Below are 15,775 nucleotides of genomic sequence, written 5' to 3' on the forward strand. Positions count from 1 at the left end.
CCTTTTTTCCCCTCTCCCCACTTCTTCCCTAGGTCTAAGTATATAAGAAATGCAACTTTCCTCATTCCACAATCCACATTTTTTTCCAGAAAAGTCAAAATGTGGGTCAGGTTCTGATACTTGTAATGTTACTTTAATCCAAAAATAATCACATCATTTCTTGGCGAGATGTTGCTTAGTATGAGTATCAGGATCCAAAGAGTTAATTCTGTGAACAGCAGTACATAGAAAGATAATCCTGAATGGGACAATGGAAGGGAATAAATGATGTAACACAGTGTCCTTGCTTTTCTCTTCTGTGCTGTCATCAATTTTGGGTTCCTAGGAAATTAATAGATTCATTTTCCTGCAGTTACCCGATTTCTTTTCAGCAGAACTGGAGAAGGTCAGATGTACTTGAGATCTCAGAGGTATTCATGTTAGATTATCCTAAAAGATGTGAGCCTTTAGCTAAGATATCATAAATCTCTAAGGATATCCTTAATCAGGTGCATGAAGAATCATCTTACATTGATGGCCAGCGACATAAATACCGGTGCAAAGGGCAAGGTGAAGCAGAAGTTGTGTAGATTTCAGCTCTGGTGTTTGCATTAAAAAGTCATTTTATGTCTTTGCATGGTTAGGGGATTAAGTATAATTGACTCGTTGGCTTTGACATTGGCAAAATGGGATGTGCAGCTTTCCTTAAGTGTTTTTTGTCACCTTTTTTCAACTGACCCACTGGTATGATTGGCTTCTGGCTTCAATTAGAAAACATCTATAGATATCTATTTGACCCCTGCCTGATGGAAAGGTTTACAGGGGCTGGTAGCACTGCACGTTGGCTAACTGCTTTAATAGGATGGTGGGGTTTAACCCACAACACTCATTCTGGAGCTTTACCATCAGATAGGTCTGAAAAACAAAATCACAAAGCTTTTTATGCTTTCACTTTGTCATCGTGTGGCAATTAAAGAGCAATAATTGTCTGAAGAAGAACATATTAAAGGACAATATAGATTGTGCTCTGCAATACGGCCCAACTGGGAAGAATAAATCTCTTTGTTTGGCCAAATAGATTTACTTTACAATGTTGTTTGGGTGTTCTGACCAAACAGTTTAATCTGGCTGGCTGGGCGTTCTGACACCTCTCATACCTGAAAGGAAAGAGGAGGTTTTCCTTTGTTTTGAGCTTCATTCCAAACTAGCCAAAACGGGGACAAAAATATCAGAATTTCATTTCCATTTCTTTTGTAACTAAGATATTTTCATGCTTTTTGTTAAAAGACTCTGTGGTCCATTAATCTGTTGTTATTTTTGGTGGTGGTGGTGTTGATGAAAGCCCATGTGATCATAGACACCTCTATTCCAGTTGTGCACAAGCACATTTTTTTCTTTCCTTTCTCCTCCTCCTCCCTCAGAAAATTAGATAAATGATTTCTTAGTGTAAAATGATATCCAGAGGTCAATCTTTGACTTTGCTGACAGTCTTTTAAGGGATATATATCAGCAATACCACTTAGCTCTTGTTGAATTAAATAGAAATACAGCTCATACAAATAATATTATGGGAGAAGAAAAAAAATCACTGGCTGTGCAGCTTCAGATTTCTAACAGTGCCTAAGACCTACAGGATTAATGGAGTCATGGTCCTTGGGGGTTTTGTCCCAGACCACACAGGTCTTGTAAGAGAATAAAAGTATTTTAAATTGATGGCCATCGTTCATACTTGGTGCCATTACCTAGGCAATAGCGACCCTTTATCTCCTTTAAAGTAGACAGAGATAGTTCAGCAAATTATTATTTCTCTATTCCTAAGGGAAGGGAATGAAAGATAGGAGCGCTCAGTTTGTTAATGGATGGCATTTTGTGGAAAAAATACATTTGTCCTCTCCTCCACCCCCTGAGTGCTCCAGACAGATGTGGAATCGGGTGAAAATGAAGCATAATTACTCAGGCTGGAAGGAAGAATTTTTCAAGAAACACTCGGGAATGAAACAACTTTTACAATTTCCTAGGAAGCTGTTGAAGGTTTTTAGTCAGTATTTATGCTTATAATTTTTTTAGTTCCTTGTAAACAAGTTATAAATCTTGGAAATAGAGTAGACTCACAAAGGTTACAAGATTCTTCTCATTGCTGCCCAGCGACAGGACAAGGGGCAATGGGCACAAACTGGAACACACCAAGTTCTCTCTAAACATAAGGAAAAATTCTTTACTAAGAAGGTGACAGAGCACTGGAACAGGCTGCCCAGAGAGGCTGAGGAGCCTCCTCCCATGGGGATACTCAAAACATACCTGGATGCCATCCAGGTCACTAGATGACCTCCAGACATCCCTTCAGAACCCCACCATCTGGAGTTCTCACTCAGAAGTCTTTATATATATAGTATAAATATCAACAATAAAGGAACACTTCAATTGCTTTGCCAAAAAACAGCTTCAACCCTGATCCTCTGCAAGTGGTGTCATGTGTTTAGATTCATATCTCCATCCTTAACAGCAGGAGGACATGCAGAAGGAAGTTGGGTTGACTATTTTAGGCTTTATATCCAGGGCATGATTAACTTTAAATCAGGGGTTGTGTATTGGGGAGACATTCCACGTTATAAGGAGAGTATTTATCTAACCTGAAACTTAAAAGGTGCACACTGAAACACATCATTTTGTACCTAAATTGGGTGATGAGAATTTATCTCACCAAATGGTCAGTCTTTGTTTTATACATGTATATATTTATGTGATATATTGCTTGTATTCTATCTGTTACAGATGATGGTATTTGAAGTCCTAAAATAAGAGACCAGGAAATACACAAGGTTTTATAAAGGCTTTAATGAAATTGATTTTAAATACTTGAAATTGCTCGCCTCATTAAAGTCTTTACATAGCTGGATTGGAGGGAAATGTACTTTTGTCTGAGAACTGCATTAGCTAAAGCACATGGCTGAAATTGTTGGAACACAGGGTTAAATGTAAATTTAGACTTTTTTTTCCCTGACTTTAGTCAATCCTGGAAAACTTTGTGGAAAGAATATTTCTGGATTTATTTCTGGTAAATCAGAATATATAGGTAATCCCAGCCCAGTTGGGTTTTTTTCAATCTCAAGGAAATCAAGGGAATTTCTGTGAGTCCAAAGCAGGATTAGGCTTAAGGTAGTCTTAGCAATTTTTGGAGAAGACTTCACATTAAGCTGATAAGGCTGGTTTTAAAAAGTGTGTTTGGATCTTGGTTGGCATGATTGATCTGTTTTCTGCTTAGTCCTGTCATTGGGCACCACAGAGAAGAGTTTGTCTCTTCTTTACTTCTCCACCAGGTATTTGTCTGCAGGAGTAAGACCCCCCTTATGACTGATCTGTTTTCTGCTTAGTCCTGTCAGTGGGCACCACGGAGAAGAGTTTGTCTCTTCTTTACTTCTCCACCAGGTATTTGTCTGCAGGAGTAAGACCCCCCTGAGCCTTCTTTTCTCCAGACTGAGCAGTCCCAAGTCCTCAGCCTCCTATAGAGATGTTCTAGTACCTCCATCACCTCTCTGAGCCTTTACTGGACTTGCTCCTTTAGGTCCAAGTGTGTCTTCTCCTGGAGAGCCCATGACAGCACCCAGCTGTAGCTCAGGGCAGGATCCCCTCCTGCCCAGTGCAGCCCAGGAGGCTGTTGGCCACCCTTGCCAAAGGGCACGTTGCTGGCTGGTGGTCCCCCAGGTCCCCCAGTGCCAAGCTGCTTTGCAGGAGTTTGGCCCCAGCCTGTGCTGAAACTCCATTCCAGAGGCTGCCACAGCAGATCTGGTGGCAGAATCCAAACATTAATTAAATAATTAGAGCTGCAAAAGGAAATAAAAACAATTTTATGATGTCATACTAGTAAAACACTAGTGAAACATTGCAACCTGGATGAACATCATTATTAAAAGTAGTGGTTCTCCTGTCTAGGTAGGACTTTCCAAAATTCCAAGCACCAGAGGATTAACAAACCTGTCCCCCTGGAGTTTCTTACAATGAACCAAGGTGTTTCTGTGAGATAATTTCTAAAGACTCTAAACCCCATCAGTTCTTATGGTGAGCATTTGAATCAGAGCTCCTCTCTCACCCTGTAAATTCCAATTGCTTTGTTTCACCAATGTTAAGTTTTACTCCGTGGGTCTTTCCAAGTTCCAAACACAAACATCAGCATCCTGCAGTCAAAACAGGGCTTAACTTCTGCTGATCTCTGCCAAGTGCACAGTCACCCAATAGCAGCATAATTGATCTCAATCCTAAGGTGCCAAACTGATTTGCTGAAGGGTAGTTAGATGATGGGAACAGCTTCTGGTGTTTTGCAATGCACGCTTTCGTGGAGCTTGATGTAAAAGCAGGAGATGAAGGTATTCTTTTATTGAAGCAAACATGTGGAAAATTGCTCTAGATTGTTATAGTACAGAGCATCTCCCCTGGAAGGAATGAGGTTCATCTGTAGGGCAAACTCTGGCTGTGGCACTTCATTGGGGTTACTCCTGGACTCTGCCTGGTCACAGCAAATAACATCATGTCCATCTGAACTGCTGGAACCATGAGACTGGCACATTTTCTCCTCTATAGTGTTATATTCAAAGCTGTCACTAGGCATTAACTCAGTCACTGGTGAAGTCCCACCACCTAGAGATGAACTCTGCCTCAAAATGATGTTTTCCACTTCAGCGCTGCTCGTCTAGCAATTACTGGGTCATTAATATCATTGCATGCAATTAGTAACAGTAGAATGAGCAAGAGGTTTGTTACTTCTTTAATCCAAACTTCCACTATAACCCTTTCTTATCCGAGTGCTGCAGACAGAGATTTTCAAGGCAGATGAACATCTTTGAAGAGTGGTGTTAGGTTTATAGGATACAGAAAAGAGGTCCACAGAAAATAGGTCCTCGTTTAATGTTAAACCTTCTGCTTTTGTTTCCAGCAGGCCAGCTTGTCATCAGCAACAATCAGTGTAACTTGAATGCTAACTAATTCTATTAGTTCTGTTCAGCTGAATTGTTAAGCAGAGCTTGCTGTGCTGGTGGGGAGATATTTCTCCCTCTCCATGAGAGGATTCTGCTAGTAGCGCGCCAGGAGAAAGGATAAACTTTGGTAACCTACCCTTGTGTTTGATTGGTGAAGTTAACTAGCTAGTCATCTGTTTTAGATGCATACCTTCTGATATTGGCTGAATACCTCATAATTAGTGGGCTTACATCTGCCACAGTTCCTTCAGTGCTCACAGATATCTAATTTGTTTATGTAAACCAGAAGCAGCCATGCGTGCAGTGGATCATTATCTGGCATTTCTCAGAGTATGTGGCACACAGGAGTGAAATACTTTTAGAAATGCTTAACTCTAGTGAAAGACTCAAATTGCCACTCGTAGCAATACAATAGTGAGGTGCTTTTTAATAAAAATAATCTGGAAATCATTCCAAGAGAATTTGGAGAAGGGACAGCAGTGAAGTAAGGAAGATTTTGTTGTGGGCGGATGGATGCTGTGATCTTGTGTAATGGATAATAATTCAGCAAATATTTGATACACTTCAGCTGTGATATTCCTTAACCCAGAGATGAAGTAGTGCTGGGTTTAAAATGATAGGCAGCAGAAACCAGTCACATCTCACACCTTTTTTTTTTGATACTTCTAACTCTGTCTTGCTCTCTGCTTTTTTCTTTATGGAAAGACTTTGTTGACATAAAGGTTTTGGGGTTTTTTTTTTACTAACTGTATTCTTCTTGCATAATGCAGTGTCTCCCTGGAATGAATAGAATCACTCTGAATGCAGGATACTTTACAAAAATTCTCTCCTTATTTTGTGCTCAATATTTGGGCAATCCTCAGTCGGATGGCAGCTAGATGTGGGAAGGAGAGTGTGTGGATTTCCAGAGGTGTGCCTGGAATTAAACCATTGCTATATACACCAGGGTATATACAGGAGAGAAATTATTGGCTCTGGCTGGCTGGTGTACTCCACATAGCACCCCTCAAAAAAACCTGAAATAGTAATAAAATCTGTGCTTTTCTTAACGTGTGAATACAAGTGGGGACTTTTATGGGAACTTGCATAAAGCCCCCTGTATCTTGAGTCCCATCTAAGCACCACAAGCCATTTGGCTCTGTCTGGCTCCTGTACCCCACGTAGCACCCCTCAAAAAACCTGAAATAGTAATAAAATCTGTGCTTTTCTTAACGTGTGAATACAAGTGGGGACTTTTATGGGAACTTGCATAAAGCCCCCTGTATCTTGAGTCCCATCTAAGCACCACAAGCCATGCCATTTGGAGAAGGTGCATTTTTGAGGAGGGGTCAATTAAGTGAATCACAAGGTTTCACTGCAGAGCCTTTGTTTTCTGGGCAAGAAGAGGCCTGTTTTTTGTTTTATGTCATTTTTTTCTCATTTTAGGTTGACTGGGAGGTTGACTGGGGAGGGCATTGCTGCTTACTTGCTCAGAAAAGAATTTGTGGATGCTCTTTAGGTATAAATCCTCACAAATACAGCATAAGACTTAAAAAACCAACAAGGATGAGAAGTGGAAAAGAAGGGAGAATTCTTGTCTTTTCCTTCACGTAGAAGTTTTGCCTCCTGTGAGCAGAGGGAAGAAAGGCTTCAGGAGTATTTATGAACATTCTATAAGCTTTGGTTTAAGAAAAAAATATTAATTTGAGGAGATGTGTGGAATGAGATTGAAAGAATGAGAGTTTCTGGATGGCATTTAGGTTGGGAAACGCCTCAAAATTCTGCTGCCACACTGACTTTGCAAGTAGGCCAAATAACCAGACATAGAAAATGCAAAATTACTGATAAACCATTTTTATATATGTTCATTACTATCTCAATATCCTTAAATTGTACTAACAGACCAAACTGAGCAGGTTTTTTTATCTTTCTTATGAAAGATACTTTCTTTGTCTCTATAAGATGAGTGGAAAAGTTAGGATGTGATTTTATTATCTGTAGAAAGAAACACAGGCAACATGTTGACAGTTTAAACTGAAATGATTTTTTCATTGGCCAGTCTCATTTTTTTTGGTCACTACAAGCAAGGGTAAACCATTAGTTGCCAGGACTTCAAATTAGAACATTTTTCTTCTCTCTAAATTTTCTGCAGCTCCCAACATTGTGCTTGCCAAGCTACTCATGTTTTGGTGAGTGGCCTGAACAGTTTGGGGTGCTTTTTTTTTGGTTATTTCAGACCTCTATGCAGAGCTGGCATTGCTACCGAGTGGGTAAAACAACAAAAAAACCCTTCATTTAATTAAAACACTCTTAATTTTACCTCAGCTGCCTTGTTCTTCATCCCTGGCTGGTCTAGAAACAACCTCTGTGTTGTGATCTGTGATTTGTGGTTTTGCAGTGTGTGATTTCTGGTGTTCTTCAACCTGTCCCATAAATTTAGATAATTTATGGGAAAACAGAATTATTTCTTCAGTGCTTTACTAAGAGAGTCATTAAAAGGACCAAAGGCAGATGAAAGCAGTCAGAGCACACAATGCCTGGCCAAAATAGCGTTCTGTTCCTTAATAAAATAAAAGAAACCCTCAAAAGCTTTACATGGGCTTAGTAATCCTGGGAGTGCATGTGAGATCAAGTGCAGCTTTGCTTTAAACTTCTTACTACTGTTGGATCTAAAGCTTTCGTGGATTTTTGCTGCTGTTTAGGGTTTTCCACTCTTTTTCTCAGCACAACTGGGGAAAAGTGGAGATGAGTAAGTTTATTTGATTTTATTTAGCTCTGATTTTGAGGAATCTTATTTTCTGATGCTGAATTCAGGCAGCGTTAAAGAAAATAAATGGTGAAAATGTCTGCTATTGGACAGTAGTGATCAACCCCAAAGAAGCCTGTAATTCTCATTTGCCCATTAACAGATCCACACCAGCAGCAATTAATTCTTGATGACCTTGTGAATGCTGTGTCTTTGATGCATTTCCAAATGGCTTGTCCTGTCCAGCACAGTAAGGGGGAGCAAAACCAGCTTTGCCCTCACCCACTAGCTACCATGAGTCATTCATTCCTGTAGCCTGTGCTTTGGGGACCATTTTGTTTGCACAGGAAAATTAAGTAATATCAGAATTTCTCTCTTCAGCTACGTAGTCAAATTTGTATCCATGCTCTAGAAATAAATGTGTCATAAAGTTGTGTTGGTTCAAAGGATAGGACATTTAATTTGCAAGCAGGTAATGTTTGTCATAATTGTAAAATCCATAAAAGTGGGGAGAACGATTGTGGCAGAATTAAGAGGCTGAGATATTTGTCTGCTGATGTAAATAGTTGTGATGACTTTTTTTCACTTTGTGATGGGTGTTTTTAGGAGTGGAGGAAGTGGGATCTTTGTGGCTGTGCCTTGATTTTTAATCTGTTTGTGAGTGAGGGGAATATATAGCTGCAGATCCAGCCACTTAATTCTCCATCTGATGAGAGCAACGTTACCAAGCTGATAGGCTGGAAACAGCCAAGATCTGTGCCGTGGCTCAGCCTCCTGGGAACCAAAGTAATAACAATCAAATGAAGACATATTAAAATGTAATACTGCTTCCTCTCCACGGGGACTGTGCAAGAATCATAGCCAGGCACTGTTCTTGTCAGCTGACTCTGCTTCGCTCACCGATTCTCTGCCTTTGTGTTTATGACTAATGCATTTCATGCAATAAACACTTCTGAAGTTTTAAAAGCAAAAAAAAACACCCCATCATAGCTAGTTTTGCATAAATTCCAGAGGATTTTGAATGGTTGGGGTTTTTTTGTTTGGGTTTTTGTTGGCTTGGTTTAATAATTTATGTATTTCAGGAAAGGAGAGGTAGAGCTGGAATGGAAGTCTTCAGACTGAATGATTTTCTCTTGTGTAAGGGAGAGGGTGTGTTAAGGCAGTTCTGTAATATATAAATATATAGTAGCTGCTGCAAAGTGTCAGGAGGCTCTTAACCAGAACCTGGTAACAAGGCAGCTTTTTATGAAAGCTCAAAATGCAAACAAATAGTCTGTCTAAAATGGCAGGGAAGAAAAAAGATACACAGGGTCTGGGGATCTCACATGGAAGTTTTGACTGGCTGCTGTAAACCCTGCGTATAAATGATTAAGGTTTTGTCAGAAAACCTTAAAATTATTAGAGATTTTAGGGCAGTTTATTTGTAGGTGTGGATAAACTGTTGACTGAATAATTCAGTGGATGTTTGACTGCAGTTATTAGTTTTGCAGCTGACACCAGTGGAACAGGACAGGTCTCAGAAAATCAGAGGAACCTCTCCATCAAAAGATTTAAAAATATTTTGCTGCCTGTTTAGCAACTTTGTACTTAGTTTTAGATTCCTTTGTGCTGCTGTATTAGTACAAAGTGAAGTGTGGGATCCAGAGAATGTTTAATACTCCTAAGAAACTTTGTATTAATCATTATGTTTATTCATGTTAATATCTAAGTAGCAGCCAGTCTTCCTAGCACAGAGCCATGTAATTGCCTTTGAAATATATCTGTATTTAGAGCCAAATATAAAAAAAATCCAAACCCTGTTTTTTTAAATATATATATATATAAATAAACTGGAAGAAGATCTAGAATTCGATCCTGTAAACACACCAGAGAGCAGCATTTCCATTTCACATGCAAAGAATTTGTGTTAGGTGTCTGCATTCATACACAAAACTCTTTGCCAGAGACATTTTTTTAACGATGAAATATCCTTTGAGTGTGAGCAGAACTCCCCAAGGACAGGGTCACCTTCCTGCAGAAGTGTGAACACGGTGGAGGAGCTGAACATGAGAGCAGGTATCATTTTCATTTGGAGATCAATACAGAAAGGCAGCAGCAAATGTTTAAGGACTATTTTGTGCTGGCTGCCTTGTTTGACTCCTGCCCAGCAAACTGTCAAGGGGCATTAGCAGTATGGAACTGTTCTCTCTGATGTCCCAGATTACTCCTTGTTCTCCGTGCAGCTTTTCAAAGCTTGAAAAGGATGTGTTTAAAGCTCCCCACTTTCTTCCTGGCACACCAGGGATATGTGAGGTTATATTTCGATAGCCTTAATGAATTTTGAAAAATAAATTCCTCCGGCAGCCTTGGGTAATTGTCAGTTTAATTACAGGGAGAGGCTGAGATGGAAACTTTGCTTTGTCACTGAAATGCTCCTCTTTGAAAATTCCCTGTTTCTTGGGATGTAGCAGCCTCTGCTGTGAGCTGTAAACTCAGGCTTTTCGGAAACCCCTTGAAGAGCTGTGGAAAAAGTGAATACTTCTGCAGATTCATTCATCTGACATCAAAGCTCTGCAAGCATTCCTGTAGCCAAGCAAAGCCAGGCAGATTGGGCTCACGTAGGCTCACGACCAGACTCATTGTAGAGCTGGGCATTTGGAGGCTGCATTTGAAGTTATTTTGCATTCTTTTGGCTGTCTTATTTTCTTGTTTTTTTTGTACTGAGTTCAGACTGAGGCTTCTGCACCTTGCTGAGGTCTCCTGCTCTGTGGGTTAAATGGGTAGGCCTTGAAAGAGCAAGAAGGAATTGATGTTCCCAAGAAGCAGCATCCTGTTCAATTAAAACCTTAAGGAGCTGTGAGGCTCCCATCACCTTGATTTAAAAACAAACAAAGAATAAAAAATGTGAGACCAAGTCGGTGTTTATTAGTTGTACTTTCTGTGGATGCTCAGCTTGGGTATTTCTATTTACTGCTGGTTTTTCCCTTGTCCTTGTGCTGGTACATTGGCAAATAGGTCATAAAAACCGCTTTCAGCAAAGACACATTTGATTTATGTCCAGAACTGGTTCTTAGTATTGATTTTTTTCTTCCCCTCTGGAAAAAAACCAAAAGAAAACAAAACTATACGTCTCCATTATTTTCTGAGCCTGGCGATGCAGTGGCACATTGCAGATCAGCTTTTATCTTAAATTACTCATTGTGCTCTTTTATATTTTAAACAGTCTTTCTTGCAAGTTGGAAAAAAGAAATAGTCGTTGTGCATAGGACCTTTGTCATGTTTTTACAGGGGGAGGGAGCAAGAGGAGGAACTGGGAGGGACCACGCCTGAGGAGGAGGGGATTTGGGGAAAAGAAAGCACAACTGGGGAAGTTTGTATGGTGGCTGTAATCTGAGTTAGTCACAAAAGAGGCAGAAGTGGAACAAAACCAAGCAGTGGATCAAAGGCTAGGAAGCAGCATTCAGCAGTATGGGGTTTAGATCTTGAAGGCTAGGGAGAAGATTAGAGCAAGAAAAATACTGCCATGGGGCTCGGAAGAGATTGTGGAGGAAAAGGAAAATATACATAGGCTGCACTTGAAAGAAAATCCCCGAGGAAGGCAAAAGAGAGAAGGTGAATTCTCAGTGCTTTGCTCCTCCAAGCCTGCCAGGGCTTCCTTTTCCAGCTGCCTCCATCAGCTCTTAGCAAGGTGCTGTGTTTTCATCCAGGTCAGTCAGCCAGGCAATTGTGCATAGCAAAATAAAAAAGGTTGCTGGGTAAATGTGAAACCTTGATAACACATTCCTCCATCTGTATATAGTGTCCCAACGTGTTCATTCCTTTGGCTTTCCACATTTCACAACTCCCCATAGGCCAGCCTGAGCAAACAAGAACAGGTCCTGCTAGATGGCAAGATTTCTACTTTCAGACACTCATGTTCACATCACTTTGCCTGTTGATTTCCTGATTTTTTAATTTTTTATTTCTTTTTATTTTATTTTAATTTTTCTTTTATTTTTAATCAGCAACATCAAATGGGTCTTTGGAGGGCCTGGATAACCAGGAGGGAGGGGTGTGCCAGACAAAAACCATGAAGATCCTCATGAAAGTTGGACAAGGTAAAGACCATCTGCTGTTTCATGAAATCACTTTGCTCAGTCTCAATGTCCTTTGAGTTTTCAGGCTTCTTTTGGCAGTGTAGAGCAGAAAGGGGACCGAGTCTAGTGTGGTCATTCCTCCCTTCTAGTCTGAAAGCAAAGCCTGTGTTCTCTTCTTCAGCCACTGACAGATTTCTACAGAAGGAAGGTTAAGGTAACAAGATCTCTTCGTTGGAGAGGTCCCTAGAAGGAAAGGTCACCCGGGAGTAGCGCGTTTCAGTCGTTTTTTATTTATAGTCTAAAAACAAAAGCCACAACTCTGCTGCTCAAAATGAGTTCAACTACATGAAAGGAGGGAAGCTAATATTTCTATAGCTTGCTCGTTATGAAGTCTGATGACAGAGATGTTTTTGTTCGTTGTCTCTTTTCACGTATAGATCACCTGTTGTGCAGGAAGAAAGAATTATTCTTCTAAGTAGAAGTTGGTTTAGGAGTCAATCAGCTTCCTCAGTGAAACTGTAATGTCATCTGCAAAGCTTTTCTTGCCAATCACAGGCGTCCCTCTAGTTTCTGCAGATGGCCTCAGAATTTAAACCTCTGAAGGAACTAATACAACCGTTTTGCTTTAAAAGGAAAATTACGTCCTTATGCCTCCTAGCCCTTTGCATAAAGATCCTCCTGTCCAAAAACCTGTCTCAGGAGGTGCCTAGAGCCCGCCCACCAGGCTCTGTGCCACCCAGGCTGGAAGCTGCATGAGGCATCTCTCTCTCCCCCAGATCCCAACTCGGCGGGGCTGCCTCGGCACACGGACCCCACCAAGCGCCCCGAGCAGGAGCCCGGCACCAACGGGAAGAGTTCCACCACCAGCCCCTTCGTGAAGGACCACTCAGGTAGGTGTGGCAGGGCTCCCACATCTGGCAGTCTCCTCTGTCCCCAAACACCTGTTATTTTCCCCTTGAACAAACGTTTTCTGGCTGAGGTGAAGCCAAAGCCAGCTGTGATGCTCCAGTGGATGGTGTCTAGGAGCTGCAAGTTTTGGCCACAGCTGCTTTCTGCCTTCTGCACTAGAAGTTCAACGACATCTTGTGAGAATATCACTCCTTTACAGGAAAGTTTTTGGCTAGGCCATTGGCTAAGCAGCTTTACGATGGTAAATGCTGCCTTCCATCTAGTGCTCTGGCAGGTGAACGAGTCTTTCTGCCTCTCTCTTCCCGGATAACACATTATCAAGTGGTTCTCGACAGCCATTTATAAAGTTTTATTTCAAGGCATCTATAATTCATGTCCTGGTCGTGTAAAGTCTACATATGAGTGGCTGGTCTTTCAAAGATTTATTTATTTTTTAATCATTATGTAAACGAGGTAAACAGATGGTTCCAAATCAATATCTTCAGGATGTGTTTCAGACATAAGGTGAAGAATTAAAAAACCTAACTTTAAAGACCTAAGGTCTGTAGAAGAAAATCTGGTGAATTGGGAATGCTACAAAGCAAAACTTGCTGACAGTTGATTCTGGGGTTCCCGAAAACTGCTGCAAGTTTTTCTTGCTAGCTCTGTCATTAGTCACAGGGTTAATAAATCTGTGATGTGGCAGTCACTAGGTGGGCTTCAGCCGCTTCCTACAGAGGTTCAGGCAGGAAAAGTTCACACTTCTGTGGACCTTGCAGTGTTCTTCCACCTGTAGGTGAGCGTGAAGACAGGGAAGCTGTCCAGTGACAAAGTGTCAAGTGCCACTGAATGAACTGCGTGGTGTTTATTGAATTTTATTGGACAATTAATGCCACAGTGGGATGGCAGCAGATATTCAGCAGGCATATCCTGGCTACCAAATATTTGACATTGTGTTAAGCAAATAGTTAATAGGAACAGATGATTATTAGGCCTTAGCCACTTTGCCTGCCTCAAGCTCCTTTGTCCCACGGAAAGATGGCTTAACTTCAATCAGTGTGCAAAAGATAAACCAGCAGAGGAGCGACCTGACACTGAACAGCACCAGTTGTCCTGAGAGCTGTCCTTCCCCACCTCGTTTTCTCCTCCAAGTCCTATCCCACCCACCCCTCTCTGGTGCCTGGGGCTGGCCAGCATCTGTTCAGGATGCGGGGTGCATCAAAGGCTGCCCTGTCAGTGCCAGTCCTTGCCTCTGATGGATGATGATGTATGAAACGGGGCGCTTTGGGAGCAGCACAACTGTGAGACCAACAGACACAAAGTCTTACTTCCTATTGATTGCTGACTTCAGCTCTTTGCATTTAGCTGTCTCAGGGGGTAATTGGTTTGTCAAAGTCGAGCTGTCAGTTAATTCTTCCAGTCTTGCTTACTCTACAGATTTTTTTTTTTCAGCAGCATAAACGGGTCACGGGATGGCAAATAACTTTTTGTCTGTTGTACTTCTGTTCTTTCCAGGATCTAGCACGGATGGCAGCAAGGCTGGGCATTCCAGCATCCTGGGTTCAGAGGTGGCCTTATTTGCAGGGATCGCGTCAGGGTGCATCATCTTCATCGTCATCATCATCACTTTGGTGGTTCTTTTGTTGAAGTACCGGCGGAGGCACAGGAAGCACTCCCCACAGCACACCACGACTCTCTCTCTTAGTACGTTAGCCACCCCAAAACGCAGTGGCAACAACAATGGTTCTGAGCCCAGTGACATTATCATTCCCCTAAGGACTGCAGACAGTGTCTTTTGCCCCCACTATGAGAAAGTCAGCGGTGATTACGGACATCCGGTGTACATAGTTCAAGAGATGCCTCCTCAGAGCCCAGCAAACATTTATTACAAGGTCTGAGGAAGGCAGCACCAGCTCTTGTGGTCCCGTTGAGTCCTAGAGGAAACTCACTGGTCAGGTGCTTTCTGTTGGGGTTTGTGATGATGCCTTGTGCGCTAGCATTGACTCGAGCACAGCGGGGAGGAGGCCACAGCTCTTCCTCGGGGAGCCAACGCCAGCTGGACAGCTTACCTAGTCTGTAGAATTCCTATCTCAGTGAATAAGCATTCACTAAAAGCTGGAAGACTTTTTCTGTAGAAGATGCCCGTTCTGATGGCTGTACTCTCCTTACATGCATCACCCTCAAAGCCATGTGCTGCGGGAGCTCAGGCACGCACAGAAGCCCAGGGAAGATGGAGTGGTCCGTGGATGTTAATAGCTCTGGGCATCCCGGGAAGGTGCTCCAGGAGATATCAAGCTTGAAATGCAATCTTCTGACTTTTGTGTGTCTCTCTCGGTGCGTACTGGATCTGTCGCACAGACCTCGGTGTCTAAGTAAGACTTGTTCAAGTTCTCTTGCTTTTTAGTCCGTCACTGTTCCATTTGTTTCTGTTATCCAGGGCTCTGCCATCCTTCACATAAGATTTCCTTTCACTCCACCTCCTGAATCACTAATGAAACATTCATGTTTGGAGATCCGTGCTCCATCCATCTGCTACAGCAGCCTCACTCGAATGGGTAACGCATGGCTAGAAACTGGGTTTGATACTAAGGAGCCTTCCAGCCAAAACGTTAGACAAAGTCAAGAGCAGGACTGGGTGGTGGAGGGAAGGGCTGACTGCGGTTCAATCCTGCTGCCTCAAAAATAGAAGCTGAGAAGAGAAAATAAAAGGAAAAAAAAACCAACTAAATTGAGTAGCACAGCACTTTGGTATGGCAAGTTTTAAGAGGCAGGCAGGAGACACGAAGGATGCACGGTGGATTAGGGCTGCATCTGAAGGAACTCGTGGTTATCCCATACCAGTGTGCAGAGGAAAATTGTACCTTCAATACAGTAGAACAAAGGGGTATTGTTAGAAAGTGAACAAGCCCGGGGAGGACAAGACAACAGCAGGCCCCTGAGGATAGGTTAGGGCAGGGCTGTTGTGGTACTGGCAATAAAATACACAGCTTTGAAGCTGTAGCAAAAACGTGGTCTGCTTTGGGTGACTGCCCAGCAGACTCGGCTGCTATACTAGCACATGACACTAAAGGCAGGGAAAGCATTGGAGGAAACAGCAGAGAGCCAAATCTGACCCAGAGGATTAGAAGCCACCAGGTCGAATGAGCTGTAATTCTATC

At 42.0% G+C, this 15,775-nt stretch overlaps 1 protein-coding gene across 1 annotated transcript in view; it reads left to right on the top strand.

Annotated features, from left to right (window-relative positions):
* The window catches only part of EFNB2 (ephrin-B2), a gene marked incomplete at its 5' end in the record, with an annotated part of 17,484 nt that extends 2,938 nt beyond the window's left edge, over positions 1-14,546 (top strand). The window contains 3 exons of the mRNA XM_008945630.1: positions 11,658-11,750; positions 12,506-12,619; positions 14,133-14,546. Coding sequence (XP_008943878.1) covers positions 11,658-11,750; positions 12,506-12,619; positions 14,133-14,515 — 590 coding nt within the window. The remainder of the gene's footprint in view (positions 1-11,657; positions 11,751-12,505; positions 12,620-14,132) is intronic.
* Between the last annotated feature and the right edge of the window lie 1,229 nt (positions 14,547-15,775).

Source organism: Merops nubicus, unplaced genomic scaffold (assembly GCF_000691845.1).
Source record: "Merops nubicus isolate BGI_N331 unplaced genomic scaffold, ASM69184v1 scaffold17178, whole genome shotgun sequence".
NCBI classification, from domain to species: Eukaryota; Metazoa; Chordata; class Aves; order Coraciiformes; family Meropidae; genus Merops; species Merops nubicus.